The sequence below is a fragment of the Pantherophis guttatus genome, chromosome 2, assembly GCF_059756535.1.
Source record: "Pantherophis guttatus breed Tessera chromosome 2, ASM5975653v1, whole genome shotgun sequence".
In the NCBI taxonomy this organism is placed as follows: Eukaryota; Metazoa; Chordata; class Lepidosauria; order Squamata; family Colubridae; genus Pantherophis; species Pantherophis guttatus.
In genome coordinates this window covers 190,154,018-190,176,027 of record NC_142064.1, presented here as the reverse complement: position 1 = coordinate 190,176,027, position 22,010 = coordinate 190,154,018, and the positions used below count along the sequence as shown (strand labels likewise).

At 36.8% G+C, this 22,010-nt stretch overlaps 1 protein-coding gene across 6 annotated transcripts in view; it reads right to left on the bottom strand.

The window, feature by feature from the left end:
- Nucleotides 1-437: 437 nt before the first annotated feature.
- Nucleotides 438-22,010, bottom strand: part of P4HA2 (prolyl 4-hydroxylase subunit alpha 2) — a 53,601-nt gene continuing 32,028 nt past the window's right edge. For 3 of the 6 annotated variants that reach the window (XM_087883650.1, XM_034404499.3, XM_087883651.1), the window contains 10 exons: nt 21,153-21,392; nt 18,386-18,588; nt 16,616-16,792; nt 12,908-12,978; nt 12,340-12,439; nt 10,698-10,751; nt 6,514-6,573; nt 3,557-3,625; nt 2,074-2,170; nt 438-837 (listed from right to left, as the gene is read on the bottom strand). In XM_087883650.1, the coding sequence (XP_087739776.1) occupies nt 767-837; nt 2,074-2,170; nt 3,557-3,625; nt 6,514-6,573; nt 10,698-10,751; nt 12,340-12,439; nt 12,908-12,978; nt 16,616-16,792; nt 18,386-18,588; nt 21,153-21,392 (1,142 nt within the window). In that variant the 3' untranslated portion in view covers nt 438-766. Of the gene's footprint in view, nt 838-2,073; nt 2,171-3,556; nt 3,626-6,381; nt 6,448-6,513; nt 6,574-10,697; nt 10,752-12,339; nt 12,440-12,907; nt 12,979-16,615; nt 16,793-18,385; nt 18,589-21,152; nt 21,393-22,010 lie in introns of all 6 variants that reach the window. The other 3 variants (XM_034404478.3, XM_034404470.3, XM_034404485.3) reach the window with 1 other exon arrangement.

Here is a 22,010-nt window from a genome sequence, read left to right as displayed (position 1 = left end):
CTTTCCTTCAGAGAGAACAGTGTTTTAGCTGGGAATAGGAACCTGCTTGTTTCTCTGCTTGTTGCCTGGTTGTATTTTCCCCCCACTATGAAATATAGTTCACATGAATTTTTATGTCTACCTTTAGTTTAGTCACAGAGGAAAAAACCAACAAATACATATACATATTTGCGATATTCGATATATTTCCCAAAGCATGATTTGAAGCCTGCTGACATGTTGCTGTGCACATTCATCTGAAGCCACGATTTTCAGGTTCTTCACCTACATGAGATTTCTTCTTCCCAATTCTGCAGCAAATGATATCTGTAGCTATTATGAAGCCTAAGTCACCTTTGGCTTCCTCTTCCCCGCTGAAGAGCTAGTGACGTGGGAATGATCAAATGAAAAAAAATCTCAACACTTGTCACAGATTAAGCACACATGACACACGTGGCTTCTTTTTAAAAAGGTTTAATGGAAGTTGTACTTCCTAGAAAATACAGTAACATTTTCAAAATATACATTTTGAAAAAAATGTTCTATGACCAATGTGTAATGTATCACGTTGCTGGATGTTGCAGAAACTGAAAGGAGAAGAGAAATGACAGTGTCCACATATAAGCACATAGCACCAACTATCCAAAGAGCTGTCTTGTTTTCCTGTAAGATGCTGCCGTTCTTCAATAAATAATGCTCTCATTTTCATAGTAGAAGTCATTTCTTAGAAATGAACTGAACAACACAGAAGGCTGACAGCAGAGGAAGAAAATATGGTTGGGATGGTTCAGTCCACTTCTGTTGTACCACATGGTCTTAAAAATTCATTTCCTCTCTCATGAAACCATTTGTTTGATACTGTTAAAAAAAATGATAAATGCAATCAATATAGTAATAAAAGCAGAACTACCTGTAACTTTCCTGCATCACATTTTAGAGAATAGAATTTTATTTGACGACATACAATTCACATATAACATTGATAATAGTATTTCAGTCTGCTCTAAATCTAGTTTTTGAATGAAGATGCATATAATTGGATATCTAATTTTTGGCCATTATATTCATATGAACTTGTGGGTGTGAAGCCTTGGAAGATAGCTTTATATACCACCTATCTACCTCTTCATGTTGAATCCTTGAGGAGTTGTGCACAAGTGATTTGTAGCAAAGAGCTTTATTTGACTTATCTTGTCCATTTTCTCCAGCTCCCAAAATGCAGAAGGAAAAATGATTTCTTTTAGTCCCACTCAATTTATGAATGGTAAGGAAGGTTTCCAAAGGAGTGTCAATGGGCTACATGTGGCTAAAGAACAGTTTTCACCGACTTTGATAACTACAGATGTGTGAATTTCCAGAATTCTCAGCGATTGCACATCTGGAGAACACTCAACTTGAGGAAAACTCCCCTACAGCTGATGCAAATGAGAGTGTTTAATATCTAATATAACATCCCATGAGCAGAAAGGGAGATGGATCATGATGCTCCTATAAAACTTGTGTTTTAGAATCACCCTTAGTTCATTCTGGCATGATTATATACAAACCTTCCTGGCATCCCTCTCCCCTCGCCACCATTACTTTACGATGATTGCTCCCTGATAGGCACTTTATGGCCCTACGGCATGCATAAAGGTTTTCTTCCTGACAATGGTTGCACTGAATACAATATGCCCACTGAGAGCCAATGCCATCTGAGAAACGTCAATGATGGTGGGAATTAACAGGAGTGCTCATATGGGGAGTATTCCTTGTTAAATGATATCTGACTGATGCTAAAGACAACTACATGGAACTCTGAATGTTCAAATGTTCTGCTGCTTAAAATTTCATTGAAATGCTACGTTCTTCCTAGCTAGTACTCACATCTTGTCAGTATTATAGCAGATAGCATTTTCTATTTTTCTTATCCTATAAGTGAACATCAAAGTTGTAGACATAAGCTAATAGCAAAGGAATCTTAATGTGGGAGTACATTGTCCAAGAATGTGTCATAGCAAGACAAAAATCCTATACCAAAAATAATCCAGTGTTCCTTAGCTGTTTGACAAACCTTAAATCTTGCTTCCCAAAACAGATATCATTTTTACTTACCCCATTTACAGCCTACTAACACTGGGCATGCTGCATGCCTCGTTCGATAATCACCTTCTCCACTTCGGAAGAGGTTATACCAGAAAACTGCAGTCCCCTGAAAACAACAACAAACTTTACTCCTTTAAATAAATTCAGTGTTGAGTGCATTTTCATCTAATTTAAGACTGCTATAAGAATAGAGAGTCCATAGGATATATTGAGACCTAGTTGTTATCTTTAATATGTTGGAATTTATCTACAATATTTCCCATTTCCACTTTTAATGTCTTTGAATGTAGGAGGAAAGTGGAAAAAAAGGAAATGTGTGCTTTCAAGATAGCCTTAACTCCTGGTGACTGTCTAGAGAAGTCTCTGCAGTTGTCTTGACATCCTTTTCAGAAGTGGTTTGCCATTATATCCCTCCCAGGGCTAAGAGAGTGACTGATCCAAAAGCACCTAGACCAAAGTCTAAGGGGGTGTTACAACTAACATGATACTAATTCATGCTCTCTAGAAATGAAGAAATACATAACCAACCATAAGAAAAATATTATTTGACACAGATTTTGCAGATTCTTTTATTAATTAGAAACAAAATTGCAGTTAATTTGTAAATACATTTTAAAGCTGCAAAAATATACGGTAGGAATAATGCAAATTACTGTTCATGTATTAAATCTATTAACTACAAATTAATAACCAAATTATTGGTTATTCTAAATTATTTTAGCAACAGAGTTAAGACAAAAAGCTCTCCGTTTCAAAAATTATGCCAAAACTTGATGCTGACAATTGCAAAATTAAAAACAGGCTTTCTTTGGAGAAAGATTAATTAGGCCTTTAAACCAACATAATATTAATACCCATATGAACTGGGACTTGGGAAACAGTACTGTTCTTCACTGAAGAGAAATGCATTTATAGCAAACACAAGTATTTCTTGGATGCAGGTTACATTTATTTCAGTGTGACAGAGATGGATCCCCTTAATTTTTTAATGAAAAATATGCCAAATTGGCTGGATTCACTTATTGCATTAAGCTGTGGAATATTATGGAAGACCCATTGCAAATATTAATTAATTTGATTCGTAAACTTCTAATCTGCTTGAGGACTGAGGGGTTAGAGTTGGCATACAGCAAAGAGAAGAAATCCTATTTTGTTATTAGAAAGTAAAATTATATGGAGCCCTTTAATTAAACAAAAGGATATAATGCTCCTTAAATACATGTTGTAAAACTCTTTCCGGAAAAGACAGATTTAAAATTCTGTTCAATACAGAGGAAGCCTGTCTGAGTAAGGATCAGCCTAAAATTTAATGACTGATGCTGTCCCACTGGAATGTTCTCACTTATGGAAAGCAACCACAATTTTCCCATTTCAACAATCTTGTCATCCTGAATGACTAACTAAGTAGAAATTCTGTAGATCAATAGACTCCAAACTTAATTATCACCTTTCTAGTGGGAAAGCATTTGTTACAGAAAAGCACAATTGTTACCTTTTTGGGCCAAATTGCAGCTCCAAAATCTGGGAAAACTGTTGCACCTCCTGCTTCAACATCACTCATCTGAGAAAGAAAATGGGACATCCGTAAGATCTTCCACTGAGTCCACATCAACTCTTTTTTTCCCCTTATCCAGCAACAGTTTGCATCCTTTTGCAGGATGAAGGCCACATCCTAAGTGGATGGAGCCAGGATAAAACCGAAATTTGATTTAATTTACACCCAAATGTAAATTGTACAGATAATATGATTACTGTACTCCTCATATATTTCATAATAAATTTCCCCTTCTGTCACATTAGAAATGTATGCAGCAACCTCTCGAGAGGTTCTGGAGCCACATTCAAAGTTTTGAAGGCGCATCCATGACATCTTTTAACAGGGAGAGAGAAAAAGCCCATGGACGCAGATTTTTAGGAATAAAAAACCCAACATAAGCATTAAAAATAGTTATTTTAAAAAATATAATAGAGAAATAAACTTACTTTTATTTGGTATAAAAACAGTTACTGTGTTTGATCACAATTGGGACTAATAGCACAAACCTATCTGTTCTTAATACAGGTAGAACTCAAGTTATAAATGTAATGGAACCTGCCAATTACATTCGTAACTTGAGGATACGTTGGAGTGAATCACATAAAATGAATGTGATCACTCCCTGCTTTCACCCACGCGTTCACTAATCAAATGTGCAGGTCGTTAAGTGCACATGAGGTATCTCAGGGCGGGGAAGGCCATGGGGGGTGGGTGGGCTAGTAATGGAACAGGCCACCTGCTTCAGACCACTCAAGGCCTGCCTGGAGCCACTGAGATATTACATGCTCCCTCCCCTGGGGTCCCCACAATTGCTCCTCCCCATCTTGCTGCTGTCACTTACCTTGTGAAGATCTATAAACTGTCCCCTCTCTAGCCTCTCTGCCTTGGTTTCTTTGCCAGATTGCAGTCTCAGCCCAAAAAACATTTGCAAGCCGACAAGACTTTGGGGCAACAAAATCGGGTTGCTTCAAGCCTCCCATCAATTTACAAATGCTTTTTGCACCATTCCAGACAGAGGGAAGGCCTCTCTGTTTGCAAAGCCTTTTGCTGCAGATCTCGTGCAAGCCTTGATTCGCAGAGAAAAGAGGCCTAAAGTACTGCAGTATGAGATCATGCGAAATCAGTAGCGTGAGACCTTGCGCTATTGATCTTGCATGATCTAGGACTACTTTAGGCCTCTGTTCTCTTGTGAATGCACCAAAGCAGGTGAAGGAACCGACGACTCGCTAGATTGTCACAAGGTGAGTTTCCACAAGCCCAGTGCCTGTGGAGATCCGGCGGCGGGGGGGAATAGGCAGGGGCAAATATTGCAGTACCTCTGCCATCATTTGTTGCAGTGGTGCTGCAACATTCGTAACTTCAGGATTGTGTTTTAAGTATTTGGGAGGGTGTTGTTGTAACTTCGAACGGTTGCTAAGTGAACTGTCGTAACTAGAGGATTACCTGTATATGGCTTGAAGACTGCAGCCTTCATCTCTTCCTGATTTTGGAGAGATTACATTACTAATCAGAGAATAAAGACTACGGTCTTCTGGTCAATGCATTTGCTTAGTAAATTGAAAAATTGCCTTAGCTCTAACAATACTGCTTAATTCTGTGCTTCTCTGAGCAATCTATTTATGAATTTGAAACACTGCAATGAAACTAACACAGCTTTATTTTGGTTTAGCCACAGATGCCACAGAACTCAAGCATTTGTATCTTACATAGTGCCTTTACTTTAAACTAAGATGAGGAGTTACTATTTTTGTGTAATAGTTCTGAATCTAAATTGTGTAGAGTAGCAACTTCCTCCTCAACTTGTAGATCTACATAATGTAACTAACTCTGTTTCTAGCACTAGTATTAACCTCAAAGTGATACAGGCAGCTGCAGCAGAAACAGAAGGGCAATCATATCCCATTCTGTAAATTTTGTTCAACTGATGGAACATATATTTGGATTCCAACTACCATGTTTTAATTTAGGGACAATAAGGCACCTCTAAAGAGATGCAATCATCATAGAGGACGTGGAATTTAACAAATTTTAGGAAGAAACTGAAACACTGAGATGGTAACTGAACGTGAAATACCCTAATCTTTCTGGTTCCAAGCTACTTTGGAGATTCTACTGAATTGCCTTATCATTGTTATCTTTAAGCACATGTATCTTCCAGTTAAAACGGCAAAATATGACTAGAGCTGGAGGTTGGCAACAGCAAGCAGAAAGATATCAGCAATTCTTTCTCTGGATCAATGATTTTAGAAGTCTAAGTCTGAATGAATGCCCACTAGGTTTAATGAATGCTCCATAATTGCTAGACTGCAGATTAAAAGTGATATTCTAATGAACTAGTAACAGTAATAATAACTGCACTGCAGGCACATATCTGGAATAAATTAATGACTTTTATTAGTCGTTTTCTAGGAAATTTCTTTAAAAACTGAGATCCTGATTGAAATAACTGCAATATTTAACATTTTCAAGTCATGGGAAGTAAAATGAGAACAAATTCTGTGGCTGCACAAATAAAAATGATCGAATGGGTTCCCAAATCAGTTCTCACAAAAGCTCCACTGTTAAAAATGTATTTTAGTCACTAATTTCCTTTGCACAATTAAGCCAAACTTCATAGTATACATGAAGAAGAAGGTGGAAAACTAAATCTCCACAAATACTATGACTTCATTTAACACTGGGTCAACAATCTCTAAAAAAAATCATGCAACTAATTCCATTTAAGATGGTAGCATGAAAAAAACAAGTCTTACTCTACTTTTCCAAGACTTTATACTTACATAGTTCAAAAAAGTGGCCAAACGGTTCCCAGTCCCTAAATGCTTGAAAACATCAGGTTCCTCTTTCTACAAAATTAAATAAAAGTAAACTGCAAATTTCAAGCACGGGGACAAGAATACAAAGATACTTACATAGTTAAGAAATGTTGCTAGCCTATTTCCTTCCGTTTTGAGTGTGAAGTCAAAGGGTCGCTGAAACAAACAACAACTTTAACCCAACTTCCAAATTGATTGCAGGTTTGTTGCTTTGGAAACAGGATGTGGAGGTTGCCTACAAATCTTAATAGAAGGAAGGCGCACCCAATTGTTCCAGGGACTTTTTCTCAGGTGTATATGACCAGGGTTGCAGGTTTAAGTCAAAGTCTCAGATGCAATAGCATATTAATTCAACATATTCAAAAAACATGTATGCAAACGAACAGTTGTTTTAGTCCACACTCTGTGCTAGACCATAGTTTATTTACAATAGTGGCGAATATCTGTTGCTCGGGTATAGGATGAGACGTGAAGGTTTGTTCTCTGATTTATTAGTCATTTTCTAAGAAATTTCCTAAAAATCTGAGATCCTGATAGAAAAAGCTGCAATATTTAACACTTTCACATCATGGTTGCCCACAAGCTCGGAGAACGAACCTTCACCCTCATAGTTTATTAAACCATGGCTTTCTGAATAAGTCACAACTGAGATTATATGCTGAGACTGTAGTGTATGTCAAAGTTACAAACCACCATGGGTGGCTTCACACAATATGCTTAGCCAAAAATAAACAAAACACATTTTGGTTTAGCACAATGAGTTCTCTGTGAACCCTCTGTGAATGACAAGAGTTGTAATACATCAGATATGCTAGTAGGTTCTTTTTTTCCACTATTGGATTAGTATATTTGGTAAACCTGTGGCTGAATGATCATTCTGTGCACTATAAAAAGTGAAAAGTAAAGGGCACTTTTCAGCTAATAGAAATCAAAAGTGCCATTTCCCATTCATGACCAGCAGCCAAGAACGGAAAAAGTCTGACAGGAACATGCTGTGTTACTAAATCCCAACTAGCCATAGAGCAACTCTCCTTATCTTTGTACTTGGGGGGGAGGGGGACAGATATAAGAGCAATGAACATTTTTCTCTTAAAAGCAAGGTTCTTTCAGGCCTTTATTGATATTATGCTACAATGGATGACAAAAGTGGCAATGCTTTCAGCTAAGCGAATGCTGTTTTTTCTGGGACTACAACGAGGAATTGTTCCTGAAAAATACAGTTAGGATCAATAAATGTGTGATATCATGGCACATTAATGCCACAGGAATCCCCAAACTTTCTGATCTGGTTATTACACCTGAAACTTTGAGATCATGTTACAATAGTAGGACGGAGGGGAGCTAATAGGATAGATTTTTTAAAAAACCATTTAAATTTATAAATATAACATGTTAAAAACAGCATAACAGCTCTTTAAAAAATGAAAACTGGTCTTCAGAATGATTTGATCAGTACCAAAATAATTTTTTATAAGCGTAGGAGAATCTATGATCAAATAAGCAAAGCTATGACTGCCTGTGAATGGCAGGTTAGTGTGTAATAAATCTGCCCGCATCCACAGTTTAATTGTGGATGAGAGAACAACCTGGCATGCATAATCTGGGTGGGGCTAGAGGAGGAGATCCTTCTCTTGGAAATATGACCATCTGGGTTTCAGGTTTGGCACCAGCCACAATCCCAGGGAAAGAGATATATGGGATAGCTCTGGTCATCTGCAACTCATTGAGGGCTCTTAGAAGTTCTGCCTAGTAGATATGTTGATGTGAGATTCTCTGGTTTAAGCTCAGTTTTCAGGAACAAAGTTGCATTGATTGCCAGTTGGCTACCAACTGCAATTCAAGCTGCTGTTTATTATCTATAAAGCTCTATATGGGCTTAGATACCTGTGAGACAATTTATCTCCAATTGTTTCTGTTCAGCCAATGCATTCCAACGGAGTGGTGTGCTTCAGGTCCTCTCCATTAAATGTTACCATCTTGTAAGACTGAGCAAGTATGCTCTCTCTATTGTGGGTTCCTCTGGAACAGCATCTCCTCTGATATAAGGATGGCACCCTGTCTCCTGGGATTCTGGAAAGCTTTGAAAACTTGCCTCTAGTTCCGGGCCTGAAGCTGATGTCTGTCATTGTTTAATGAACCCAGTTTTCTTTTCTGGATTTTGTTAAGAGTATTTTAGTCTGAGCTGCCAGTTGACTTAATGTTTCTCGTTATTTTTATGTTTTTTAGTTTTGTATGCTGCCCAGAGTTGACCAGAATAGGACAGCTAATCAATTTCAACCAGTCAATCAATAAACAGTTATACAACTGCTTTGGAAACTTGAATTATCATAAAACAACAGCAAACGGATTCAAGTTATAACCTGTGCTATATACAGAGCCTGGAGGACCAGTCCAAATCCCTAAGAAATCCAGCTGCTAACTTTCCTCAAATTTGGCTGCTGACAACTAAATTCCAAGCATGACATATCATCCAAGAATGAATATCTTGTTGATTGTTTCATTGCCTCCCTTACACAGATCAGTTTTAGCGAAGAAGCTTTAAGTATCCACTGATTTGATATAACAGATTTGTCCTGACACAGATGCAATCAGATAATAGCTTGTTTTATCATGTCTTTATATAGTAAGACATGATCCCAAGGCCCTAATATACACAAAGGGAAGGAAGGGAAGAAAAACAAAGTCAAAAAATAGTGCTACTCTAAGAAGTTAAAAGTATTGTGAGACTATTTTTTTAATTAAGTTGTTTCCATAATAATAGTTTGTGGAATGCAGCAAAAATAATCTTGACTTTAGCAAAGCATTTCACCAAAATATTTAAAGATATCCTGATTGATAAGCTAATTAAATGTTTATTAAGTAGATAATTCAGATGGCTTGAAAATCATACTCAGTATTCATCAACAATTTATCATAAATTGGAAAGAGATATCAAGAAAGGTGCCATAAAATGAATCAGTTGGAGACTCACTTCAATTCTGTGTATCTAGAACCTACACACACGCCTCTTTGGATGTTCAGAGATGGGCATAGTTTGCAGGGAATGCTAAATTGTAATTGTTGACCATGTAAAAATTGGAACCACCTCAACAATCTTCAACCTCTATTACAGAACCACTGAGAAATAACATGACTATGATTTCAAAGATACCTCTCAGTTGGAACCTGAACAATATATTAGATGGACAGATGGTTACCTCTTAATTAACTTCTTCTAGAGACAGCTGAAATAGAAATGTGATCTAATCTTACCAAGTGTTTCCTATCCCCATTTGACTTTATTGGCTAACATGTAGATGGTTGAAAATATACCATTGGAAGAAAAGCCACAGCATTGTTTCTTGATATTATTATTCTCCAAATCATGAGGGAGTTTTTCCAGGAAAAGATGGGCTTGTATCTTAAAGTTCTCTGCCTAAACCTCAGACACAGTACAGCTGCCTACTAATCACATCCTTAACACAATTATCTTCTTTAAAAATAACGATTGTCATTTTATGTTCATATAAATTTGAGAAAACTAGAAAAATTGCCTGCCATGAGACAGATAACGTACATTTGCCAGGAAAGGGGTGGGGGTGGGCATATCTTTTGGGGGGAGGGATGGTGGAGTTCTTTGACATTACACCCAATCTTGGACTAATCACTTACCATTTGTCTTATAATCGAAAGTACTTTATGGAAGGAAATCCTAATTTTTCTAATTGAGAGAAAGTAATGTAGAAAAAATACAGAAGTGCACACAGTGCTTTCCTTGCTCTCCATTTGTTTCTTCCAAATATAAATGCTTAAATGCAATCCAAGACTAACAAACATCATTTCATACTTTGTAAGAAAAAAATGTCTCCATGAATATAATACTAGTACTTGTTCATAGTCACCCTGTGAGCCAAATACAAGATGACATGGATTCCCTAAAATCTTTTTCTTTACTAAAACCAGCAGCTTTAGAGGGAGGTTGAATAAATCAGTTATGACAGTGGAAACGGAAGATTAACCCCACACCCAATGTCCTGTTTCAATGAACTTTTTTTTCTTGCTAATACTTTTCTGGGAAATGGAGCAATTTAACTCAGGGTGCTAGTAAGGGACAAATACAGTTTCTTTAACTCAATACTCTAATCAGGAACCATATCAATCCCACTCTGTTCTTGCTTGTATAAAGAAAAAAAAAATCTGTTGAAACTAAATAGGCGTTACCCTTATCTCTAGTTTAGCCCGTAAGGTATCAGATATCATTAGCAATAATTGGGAAAAGTACCTAAAGTATGAAATCTTACCCTCGAGAAGTCAAAATGTGGCTCATATTGTCCTCCCATGCCATAATTAGCAACCTAAAATGTACAAAAGGATAATACATTAGCAAAATTAAAGCAAAACCTTCTAAGCAAAATAAAATATGGTAAACTTCCAAAACGCATTTTGCTTTTAAACATCAATATAATGTTACATGCTGAATGTGTATCAGTACACTGCACGTTTCTCTGAACTGGTGAGATGTGGGCAACACTAATTTGCAAGGAAGATTATAGCTTAGAGATCTTATCTTGATAAAATAGTGTGAATGTGAAGTCAGATTGGCTTTGTTGCATTAGTCGCATACTGGTCAAATTTCCTAAAACTGTTCTTACCCAGGGCAAGGAATTCTCCATGTGGTATATGTATATATGTATGTATGCAATACAATATTAATATGTTTGGTGCTTTAATTATCACACTGAGGATTGCTTTTATCAATTTACAATTGAACATAGATAAATTGAGGAAAACAAAATAGTTTTGAGAAGGCAGGGAATTGTCCACAAGGAATGAGACATGAGATAGAAAAAGTAACAAAGTTCTCTATAGAAAAACTGGCTTTTTTATTCTTGAATTGTTTCAATTTTTTTCTTAAGCTGTGTTAAAAATAATAATTGGAGGAGAGCTGATCACCATCTTTTTTGCAATAGAAATTCTAGTTGTGCAGAAATCTAAAATCTCAGATCTTTGTCAAGCTCTGTCAGTCAAAAACTGCATTAATTCTTAATTTAATTCCTTAGACTAGGTGTTCACCTGGAAACCAGGAGAACGAGACATCTAGGCCTCTCTAAGGCACGAAAGGCAGCTGGGTGGCTTTGGGCTAGTCACTCTTGGTTCAACCACTTCACAGGGTTGCTGTGGCAATGAAAATAGGAGGCAAGAATATTAGGAATGATCACCACCTTCAGTTGACCATATTTTAAAAAAGGTGGAATAAAAATCCAATAATAATAATATTAATATGTAACCACAACAGGTGCAAAACTGCAACTGACATAAGTGGAGCAACAAAGTGCTTTGAGGGCAAAACCCGTGAAACTGGTGAACAAGAGAGTGAGCAAGTGGGCAAAACCGAGTGGCACAACCAACAAGACATTTTCCCAGGGCAACAAGACTCTCACTGAGAGCAAGCAATAATATACAGAAATGATGATTATGACATCCTAGGTTCCTGGGAATAAATCAATGAGAATGGAGATCAACACCAGCTAAGGAATCGGCAGCTGAGATTTCACTGTCATGTATAATAAATACTGAAGGGAACCTATTGGGATTTGAAAGTGTAGTAGACCTTTTTTTGCTGTTCTAATTTTTAAAAAGCAGCTCTACTGGATTTTTAAAATGGGGCAATGATGGGCAGAGATGCTGCACATATAGTTGAAGCTTCCTTTTAAATGTTATTGGCAGCCATTACTGTTTGTAGAATTTTCAATTATAAAAATCTATATCAAAATTTGAAGATGATATCTCTCTTTTTGCAGGATGGGTAGGATGTGGGGTGGGGGGGCCTGTTTTTTGTTTCAAAATATTCAGGGCATTACACATTCAACACATTTCATACCATCCTGCTTCAAGACAGAAGGCAGAGGCTTGCATAAAGGAGGTAAATGGTAACATGCTTACCTGCAACAATTCAGCTGTTTTGGTAGTTAATCCTGTAATCAGCTCCATTCGATGATTTACTTTGGCAACAACTAGATCGTCCTCTTCCTCCAGCCAGGAACTTGCAGAAAAAAGAGATTGTGTACAGGAATTTACAAGTCTCAACTCATGAAATTTAAAGGCAGGCATTCAGACTTACTTCCTTTCATATCTTCACCCAACTTTGCAGATGAGTCAACATTTACAGCACTTCTTCAAAAATCAATGTTTAATTTTTAATCATTAAGCAATAGTTTACATAATAACATATAGCAACTTGAAATTGTAGGTTTTATAATTTTTTTTGTAAACAATGATACATAATAATACTGTATATAAAATCTATATCATAGTAGAAAATAGTAAGAACAGCAAAAATACTAAACATTTCAATAGTTCTTCGTTCTACATAAGTACGCAATTAAAGGGTTTTACATAATTATTGGTCAAGTTTTGAACGATGTGCATTTCAAGGTTTTAATTTATTATCAATATGTTTTAAAATTATTTTACAAAAAAAGAGGATGAAATTCATTCTTACACAATTTACCTTTTGGAAACCCGGTAGTTGGCTACTGTAAGCACACCTGTTTTAGGGTCCCGGACTGTAGCTCTTGCCAACTGTATCAAAAGATATGCAAGATTTAGTAACTTCAATAATATATTAAAAAACCATGCCAACTTGCATTTTTATTCCCAAGCATTCCATAAGATTCTTGTAAGAAATATTTTGTGCAGTATTGCAGCTGAAGTTTATTTTATATTCTGGTATTACATTAGTGGTAAATAAATTCATCACTTTAAATATTGTTTTGACTCTTCGGGGTTTAGAAATGGGAAAAGCTGGCTTTTCCTTGGCACACAGCTCAAGCTCATACCAGAGGATTGTTTTGGTAGGTCGAGGAGGGGTTATAGACGTTACTCACTTATATCAGTCCTTGGTCAATGACTGCTTGTTTAGCAACCATTCAAAATTAATATGCCGCTGAACAAGGAAATTTACAATTGATCCTTGTAGATGTGGTCATCAGTGTCCACACAGTCACATGATTGCCATTTTCCACCTTCCTGCTGGCTTCCCATATTATTATTTTATAATAATAATTATACGTTGGTGGTCCCAATTAGCGTTATTAAGTGAGAATTTGTAATTCTGTAAAGTGCTGGTATATGCTATAGGATTCCTATCTGTTCTTCCTGCTAGAGTTAAGTACACTTAACCCTATATGGGTTAGTAATAACAGTGAAAGTAATGCAAAAGCACTGTTCCAACACTGGAAAGCAGGCCATAAAGTATGGAATTCAGAAGATTTTAGGGAGAAATGGGCAAAGCCCAGTACAACAAGCTGCTCTATATAAAGAGCCAACAACACTCACTTCTTGTGTCAGCACTGATAATGATACCTAACCTTGTAATGAAACATCTGCAGGAGGAAAACCAAACTCAGACAATATCAACAAAGCTGTGTCGAACTTTGATGATGACATCTTTCATTAGCTGGTACCTACTGTATTTTTCGCACTATAAGACACACCTGACTATAAGACGCACCTAGGTTTACAGGAGGAAGACAAGAAAAAAAATATGAATATGGAGCGCCGTCTCACTGTGAATATGAAGCGCCAAATATGGAGCAGCAGTGTAGTGAGGGCAGGAGGCGGAGCCTGAGAGGACCACAGATAGGTGTCCTCTCATGTGCCAGCTCTGCCTATTGACTCCTGCACTGCGGAAAAGAGACAGAAGAGGCGGGAAATGACAAAGACAGGTCTGTGACACAATATTTGCTCCATAAGATGTACAGACATTTCCACCCACTTTTTTTTGGGGGGGGGAAGTGTGTCTTATGGAGCGAAAAATACAGTAATCAAGGCAAACAAAGAACTATTACAGAATTTGTAAGAGAAATGGTATTATATTATGAGACAGGCTTGAATTTATCCTTAACAAAAGTAAGAATCCCCTTGGTGATTCTCAGGGGTCCTCTTGGCATCTCCTCCCTCCCTAAGTGGCTTATTGCTGACAAATCTCTTGAACGTGTAGATGCCAAGAAACTGGCACTATGAAATAGCATCTCTGAGCACAAAAATGATACCGATACACTGGAAGAAAAGAACCCACTGAGAGCTTGTCCCTTGCCAGAACTCCCTAACGTTTCTAATATATTCATACAACAGACTGCATCATAAAGAAGTGATTAATTTTTACTTAAGATCCTTGAGAAACAGCAGCATATAATGAGCAGAAAGTTAAGAGTCTTGAAGTCTTAACATCTTACCGCCTGAGGCTAGCCCAGAGACAGATTACTAAAGGAAATGGGAATGATTAGGAAAGACTTTGCTAAGAGTTTAGTTTGGTTGAACCAATCAGGTCCACATGACCACAAGTATGCCTGTAATCATGGCAGTGTAACTGCACCTTAATTGTGACACAAATATTTATTTAAAACAATGCCACTTCACTAATATGAGTTCTATGTATTCTAATAGACAACACTTATTCTCTTTGTCAGCATGTTTCTTCTCATGCTTAATTCATTTTTTCCATATTATTTCTTTGGTCTCTTAATATCCCTATTAATTATCATGTCTTGACATGTAGCTTTTGGCACAATGAAATGCCAGATTTTTGACTCATGTGCTATTCTGTTGTAATAAGCTCTTGCTCCAGAAATCAGGATCAGAAACTCATTTTAAACTATTGCTTGAAGTGATGTAATTCTGAATTTCTAATATATGTAATAATGTGGCTACATTTGTCATTGTCTTTAAAAAAAAGCAAGAAATTAAAATGAAATATTCACATTAAAGAACAGCAAGTTATCGCCCCTCTTTTCAGTTTGGAATTGGAACCACAAAAATTAATATTGCTGAAGCTAAGGTTAAAAAAGAATGAATTATTCATGTAAGTTACAATTTCTGTTTTGTTCCTTCTTGTTTTTGTTCAAATCCTGGGCATAAATTTTACCTTAATACCACCACCAAGAACTGATCTGAAAAACTCTTAGATCTGATAGGCAACTCAGGGTTAAATATATGTTGTCTACAACAGTAATAAATTCTTATTTCAAACTTTTTAACATCACAATATGGATGAATATATCTTTTGATTGCTAATCAATTGCTATATTACCCAACTTTAGCCTATCCTGGAACCTAGTGTGTATTTGAATCAGTGATTAAAAATGGGTAGCAACTGATACCTCCCATAAAACTATGCATCTGTATTTCAAAGGGAAATACAGCCGATGCAATACTGCTAAATTATGAATTTATCTGATTATTTTCATGTATAAATACAATAAAACAGCTTCATTTAATGTTAGTCCAAGATTGTAATTAGCAAAACATTAGAGCAACTTTTATTTATCTATCAGATCAACATCTAAAGAATCTGCCCTTCAAATAAGCAGATATTCATATAAAGCTTTGTTCTTTTTAGACATCCTGCACTGAAATGAAATAATCATGCTTTCAGTTCAGTCCAAGAACTAGAGAAAGTAATGATAAATCATCAGAAAAATTTCTTCATTGTAGAGATGAAAGTCATGAAGAATATTAAATGTGGTGAAATAATGGATGAACAAGAATTATGACTTCAGAAACATTTAAAATAAATCCATGTTCTTAAAAAATCCTTACTCAACTGCTACATTTCTTAACCTCATTCATTAATTAACATAATTACTTTTTTACAATTTCTGATCATTAACTTACTCTAATTATTAATTAGAGGAGGTAAAGGAAATAATTACCAAAGTACAAGTAATAGGAAGCTTTCTACTATTTAAAACACATGAAAAATCATAGCCTACTAGAAAAACCCAAGTTCCTAGGCTCAGTTCCTGCTATATTTTCTAAAATAGTTTTTAGATAAGATGAAATACTCTGATCAGTATAATCAAGGTAAATCAGCTTTCTCCAGATGTGCTCATTACATGTTCCATCATTCCCAGTCAGCATGGGTAGAGATTGGGCAAGTGAGCCACCATTCTTCTTCAACAACCACAGTAAATATACTGGTTTAGAATTAAAAATAAACCTTGGACAGATATTCTGCTTTCTTCTTTTCCAGGAGTGTTAAAAGCTTTCATTTCCTGCAATTTATCTTCGTGTTAAATCGGACAAACCATTACGTATGTATTGTTATATGTATGGAAACAGCCAATCCCAGTTCATTCAATTTCACTTTTTTATTCGCTTATATTAATTAACTGAAATGCTGATATAATTTCAGCCACTGAATAAAATGAACTCTTACTTTTGGTTTAGCCAACTCTTTAATCTTCTCTATTTCTTCATCAGATAGGACTTCATGATATCTGACAATATGTGGGCTGTCCCATTCATCTTCTTCTTTAAAAGGTGCTATAATTAAACAAGGATTTTGATTTCCATTGTGGTATCTGCAAAACAACCTCTTCTGTCTTCGAGGCGTCTAGGAATATATCCAGATAAATACAGTAGTTTAGATTTTGAATTATTGGTCATCACAATACAAAAAAGATGCCGAGAAAGAGTGCAGAGAAGAACAACGAAACATGATAAAGGGCAGAGAGGCTAAATTCTATAAAGAACGGCTAAAGGAACTAGGTATGTTTAGCTTAACAAACAGAAGACTGAGTGGAGACAGAGACACAACAGCAGTCTTCCAATACCTGAAGGGCTCCCACAGGAAAGAGGGCATCAATTTAGAAGCTCATCAGAGGAAGATCCAATCTGGAATGGAGGAATTTTCTGACAGTGAGAACTATTAAGCAGTGGAAGAGCTTGCCTTCCAGAGTTCTGGATCTTCCATCACTGGAGTTTTTCAAGTAAAGATTGGACAACCATTTGTCTGAGAATTGAGGGGGCTGGATTAGAAGACCTCCAAGGTCCTGACAGTTTCCTGACAGAACGATTAATTTTCTGACAGTGAGAACAATTAGTGGAACAATTTGCCTCCAGAAGTTGTGGGGGCTCCAACACTGGAAGTTTTAAAGAAGAGATTGGGCAACCATTTGTCTGAAATGGTATAGCGTTTCCTGCCTGAGCAGGGAGTTGAACTAGAAGGCCTCCGAGGTCCCTTCCAATTCTGTTATTTTGTTATTCTGCCCCTTACAACCCTATGATTCAGTAAGCAAGGATAAGTTGAAATATGACATATTGTCATAATTTTAAGCATTTTCTGAGCTCATTGTTACCCAGCAAAATAAGCTTGAACATTACAGATGAGCAAGTACATGCAATTCAAAGGAAGAACTATTCATTATTCATCTGAAGTGGCAACTGTTTTTCAAATTCTGAAATGGTATTTTTGTTCTCATTGTTTTGTAATGGAGGGTATAGGTTCTTGGTGTAAAAATTAAGTTATCTTGCCACGTGAAGTTACTTATCGACTTTTTCTCTCTTTTAGCAAGTTAAAAGCAAAGATGAACTTACTTGTAAAATGTGGTCTTAAAGGAAATACTAACAATATGAGAATTTAGCCACGGTGGTGCAGTGGTTAGAGTGCAGTACTGCAGGCTACTTCTGCTGACTGCCGGCTGACTGCAGTTTGACAGTTCAAATCTCACCAGGCTCAAGGTTGACTCAGCCTTCCATCCTTCCGAGGTGGGTAAAATGAGGACCCAGATTGTTGGGGGCAATATGCTGACTCTGTAAACCGCTTAGAGAGGGCTGTAAAGCACTGTGAAGTGGTATATAAGTCTAAGTGGTATATGAACCTGAGTGGTGTAGGAGGCTAATGCCTCCTACTAAGGCAGCATTTAACATCCAGCTGCCTGCAATTACTGCGAGTTCAATTCTCACCAGGCTCAAGGTCGACTCAGCCTTCCATCTTTTCTAAGGTGGGTAAAATGAGGACCCGGTTTGTGGGGGCAATAAGCTGACTTTGTATAAAATATACAAAAGTATGAAGGCTATTGCTTAACGCATTGTAAGCCGCCCTGAGTCTCCGGAGAAGGGCGGCATATAAAAATAAATAAAAAAATAAAAAAAAATAAGTGCTATTGCTATTTAAGCTAGTAATCTTTGGCACTTTTTTACTTACCAGTTTCACACCTTCCCCTCTGCAAAGGGCTTCATAGGTCTCACGCTCTGGCAGGTAGTCCTGAGGCCTTTCATAAATGCCATGGTATGTTTTGGGCTCACTGGGGTTCACTGACGATTTATTGATTTGGGTTCTTTCTTTTTCGCTCTCCAGCAGCTTCTCAAAGTACTGCATATTGCTGCCGGCTCTCTCATGACCTGGGTCTTGGTTGGAAAGAATCATAAGAGAATCAACAGAAGATTTTGAAGTCTTCAGCAGGCCACCCCGTTACATTATTCAGGTCAGAAGCCAACCTCCCCAATTTCCAATTAGGCTCTCTGTGAATTAAAGATAGGATCTTTATTGGGCTTGAAATGTGCAAAGGCAATAAAGGAAGAGTGTGATGTATTGTCTCAAAAATGACATACCATGTTTACCAACAAATGGCTTTTCTCTACATTAAAAAGAGCACAATTACAGGGTTTTTTTTAAAAAAAAAAAGCTTGTCCATTTTTTATTGAAATTGTCCAGCAGTCTAGCCTAGCCAATAGGAGAACAAGCAATTTTGGGTGAATAAGCAATGGTTCATAGTGGAAAGGCCTGAAAACTAAAGACTCTGGATATTTTTTGGGTGGGGGGGGGACTGAATTGGGTCAGCAATTAAGAGGGAATAGTCTTACATCAACATTCAGCTCTTTCCGATACAATTTTAACATAATATCATTCTTATACAGATTAACATCAAACTTGAGAGATACACCCCAACCTGAGGCTCCTGATGACTTCACAACTATGTTCATACTCTGTTACAGTATGGAAGGGTTTGATGTTGTTTCTTTCAGAAAATATTCAAACTTTCCAGTCCAATCTACAGGTAGTTCTCACTTAACAACCGGTCACTTCATGTCTGCTCCAAGTTACAACAGACCTTCGAAAAGTTACTTATGACCTGGTTCTGGAGTTCTGACAGCTGAACACATCCACTCTTGTGGCCACATAATTGCTTTTCAGGCACTGTGCAACTTGGCTCATCTTTACAGGCTTTCGTGCAGTTATGACTGATTTAAAAGGGTTGTTTTCTGACCTTTTCAGCTGGTTTCCAGACCAAAAAAACACCATCCATAGGAATACATGGATTCACCTTATGATCACCACAAAAAAAGATGTAAAATTGAGTCTGGTCGCCTGGGTACCTCGATTTACAATTGTCATGACTTATGACAGAAATTCTGGGTTTCATTACAGTTGTAAGTCAAAGACTACTTATACAGTTCTGATATTCCCAAATTGTCTCCCTATCAAGTGCTAATCATACTCAATCCTACTTATTTGATTGACTGATTGATTGATTGAATTTATATGCTGTCTACTTCACTGTATAGGTGACGTTGAGTGGCTTAATCACTTAGTTTTTGATTTCAGACAAGGTCATTAAGATTAGCACCAATGAAGTTTGAAGGGATGAATTACATTAATTATTTTAATTGCTGAAAATCTAATACGTTCAGGGTATTTTTGTTACCATGTGCATCTCTGTGTGTGTATTGAATGTAAGTATGCAGAAATGTTGGAATAAAACGTCAAACACCAAAAAAAACCAAAAAACTATTGTATAGTAACTTGAAACCTTTGATTTTATTTAATACAAGACTACACCTGGGGAATTACTGTCAAACTTCTTATTGCAACAAAAGGAATGAGGGCACGAAATTGGGAAAAAAAGTCAACATTCTACAGCAAGGTAATGATTTTGGCAAAAAGAAAATGGATAAACAATCTAATAGAAAAGAGAGCACTGAACAGCGCTTATATATTTAAAATATATTCGGAGGAATAAGAAGGAAAATTACCCATTAAAAATAAAAAAACATTCAAGATTCCACTGTAGCTTTCAAGACAATCCTGACAGAAATAGATTGGATTGTCATTTTGCCTTAGATAAACTTCACTATAATCCAAGCAAATAACAGCACTGAGTAGTAGCAGATGTCCACGGTTTCTGGAAGTTATTATCAAATCATTTTTATAGTTAAGACAGAGGGAAACAGAGCAAATAATCTCACTGAAGAAAAATTAATGAGATGGTATGGTCTGCTGAGAATTTGGAAATCTGGATTAAAAGATCTAAAAGTCAGCATTAGTTTCACTTTGTCTCAGCAGAATTCAGGATAATTTAGCACTGTCTTCTTTCAAAAGTACAGGAGAAGCAGTGTAGGGATCCTATGCTGTCAAGTAACAGGGATTCTTATTTCCAAACTGTGGTGATCACAGAATTTAAAAATAAATGAATAAATAAAATAAATCCCCACTTTTATACTTTTAGGGCACCAATGGAAATACTTCATCTGGAACCTTTCTAGACAGGCCAGAGAGGCTTCCCAGATCAAAAATTCCATAAGCCTCTGAGGAAAAATACATCACTTGGGATGTGCAGCTATTTGGATCAGAGGCAAAAAAAGTACTTTGCAGGAAATGGGGACATATCTGCTGGATTTGTTGGTGCTTCCTTAAAGAAGCATGGAGCCATGTGCTCTCAAGAAAACAAATGTTTGATTTAAAGATCAATAAGGGGGCATAGACTCAGTAATACAATCTTCTCCCACCCTCTGGGCATCTCCTTACTTCAAGCACTTATCTTCCAGGACCACATAGTTGGTTTATGGGACTAGGAAAAGGTAAGGCTTCTTTTAGGAGATGCCAACAAAGGTAGCAGGCTGCCCACATTCCTTTTAAAGCATCTTTTCTTTTCTGCTATGGATTGGCGTAAATTCTTATTGCTGTTTCTTACCTAGGATGACCAACCGTCTTGTAAGCTCTATTGCTCTGTGTAAATCCCCGAGCTGAAAAACAGCATAGCTGAGGTAATCCAAGATGTCAGCTTTACTGATGGTTGTCTGTTCACCATTATCATGCTGTTTTAGAGCTTGCTGCATCCACAGCACGGTGTGATAATAATCCCCATCATTGTAAGCTGTTTTCCCCATACCAAAACAGTCATCCACTGTCAAGGTAGACCTGTACTTTGTGCCTGAAACGAGTAAAGCACACATTAAGTACATCTGCCTAAGCTTTTTGTCTGATAGAGTTCTACACAATGAAGGCGTGTGAGGCAAAAAATTGATTCGATATTATTAATGCCTTTGTTTTTAGATGAATGCTGTTCTTGTGGACATGGTTAAAAAAAGTCCCAGAGATACACAGAAAAAGGATAAATTTTTCTAATTCTCTCCTGCCTATTCACAAATCTTCCAAACCAGATACAAATAATCAGTCCACCTGCTGCTTTGAAAATTACATTCCTGGGTACCACCCCGTCAAGAATTGGGTTGTTGATGTTCCTTCATCTTCTTGCTTTCCTGTCTTTAATCTAGAATCCTACCAGGTATCAGGAGATTCAGGATCAGATGACAGACTTAATTCAGTACATGACCTTTGAGTTCATTCCCTCTTCTCTCACCAGGAATTTTTAAATTGCTAAGGGAAAAATACAACCAAACCCAAACCTACATTGAGAGTGGGAATAGCCCTGTTTTTCCCTCAGTGTGGAAAGATGCCAATTTTTTCTTAAAATTTAAAAATAGCTTGAGAACAAAAAGCGGAAAACCTCAGTCCTAATTGCTCATTGGTATTGGTATGAATAGTGGAA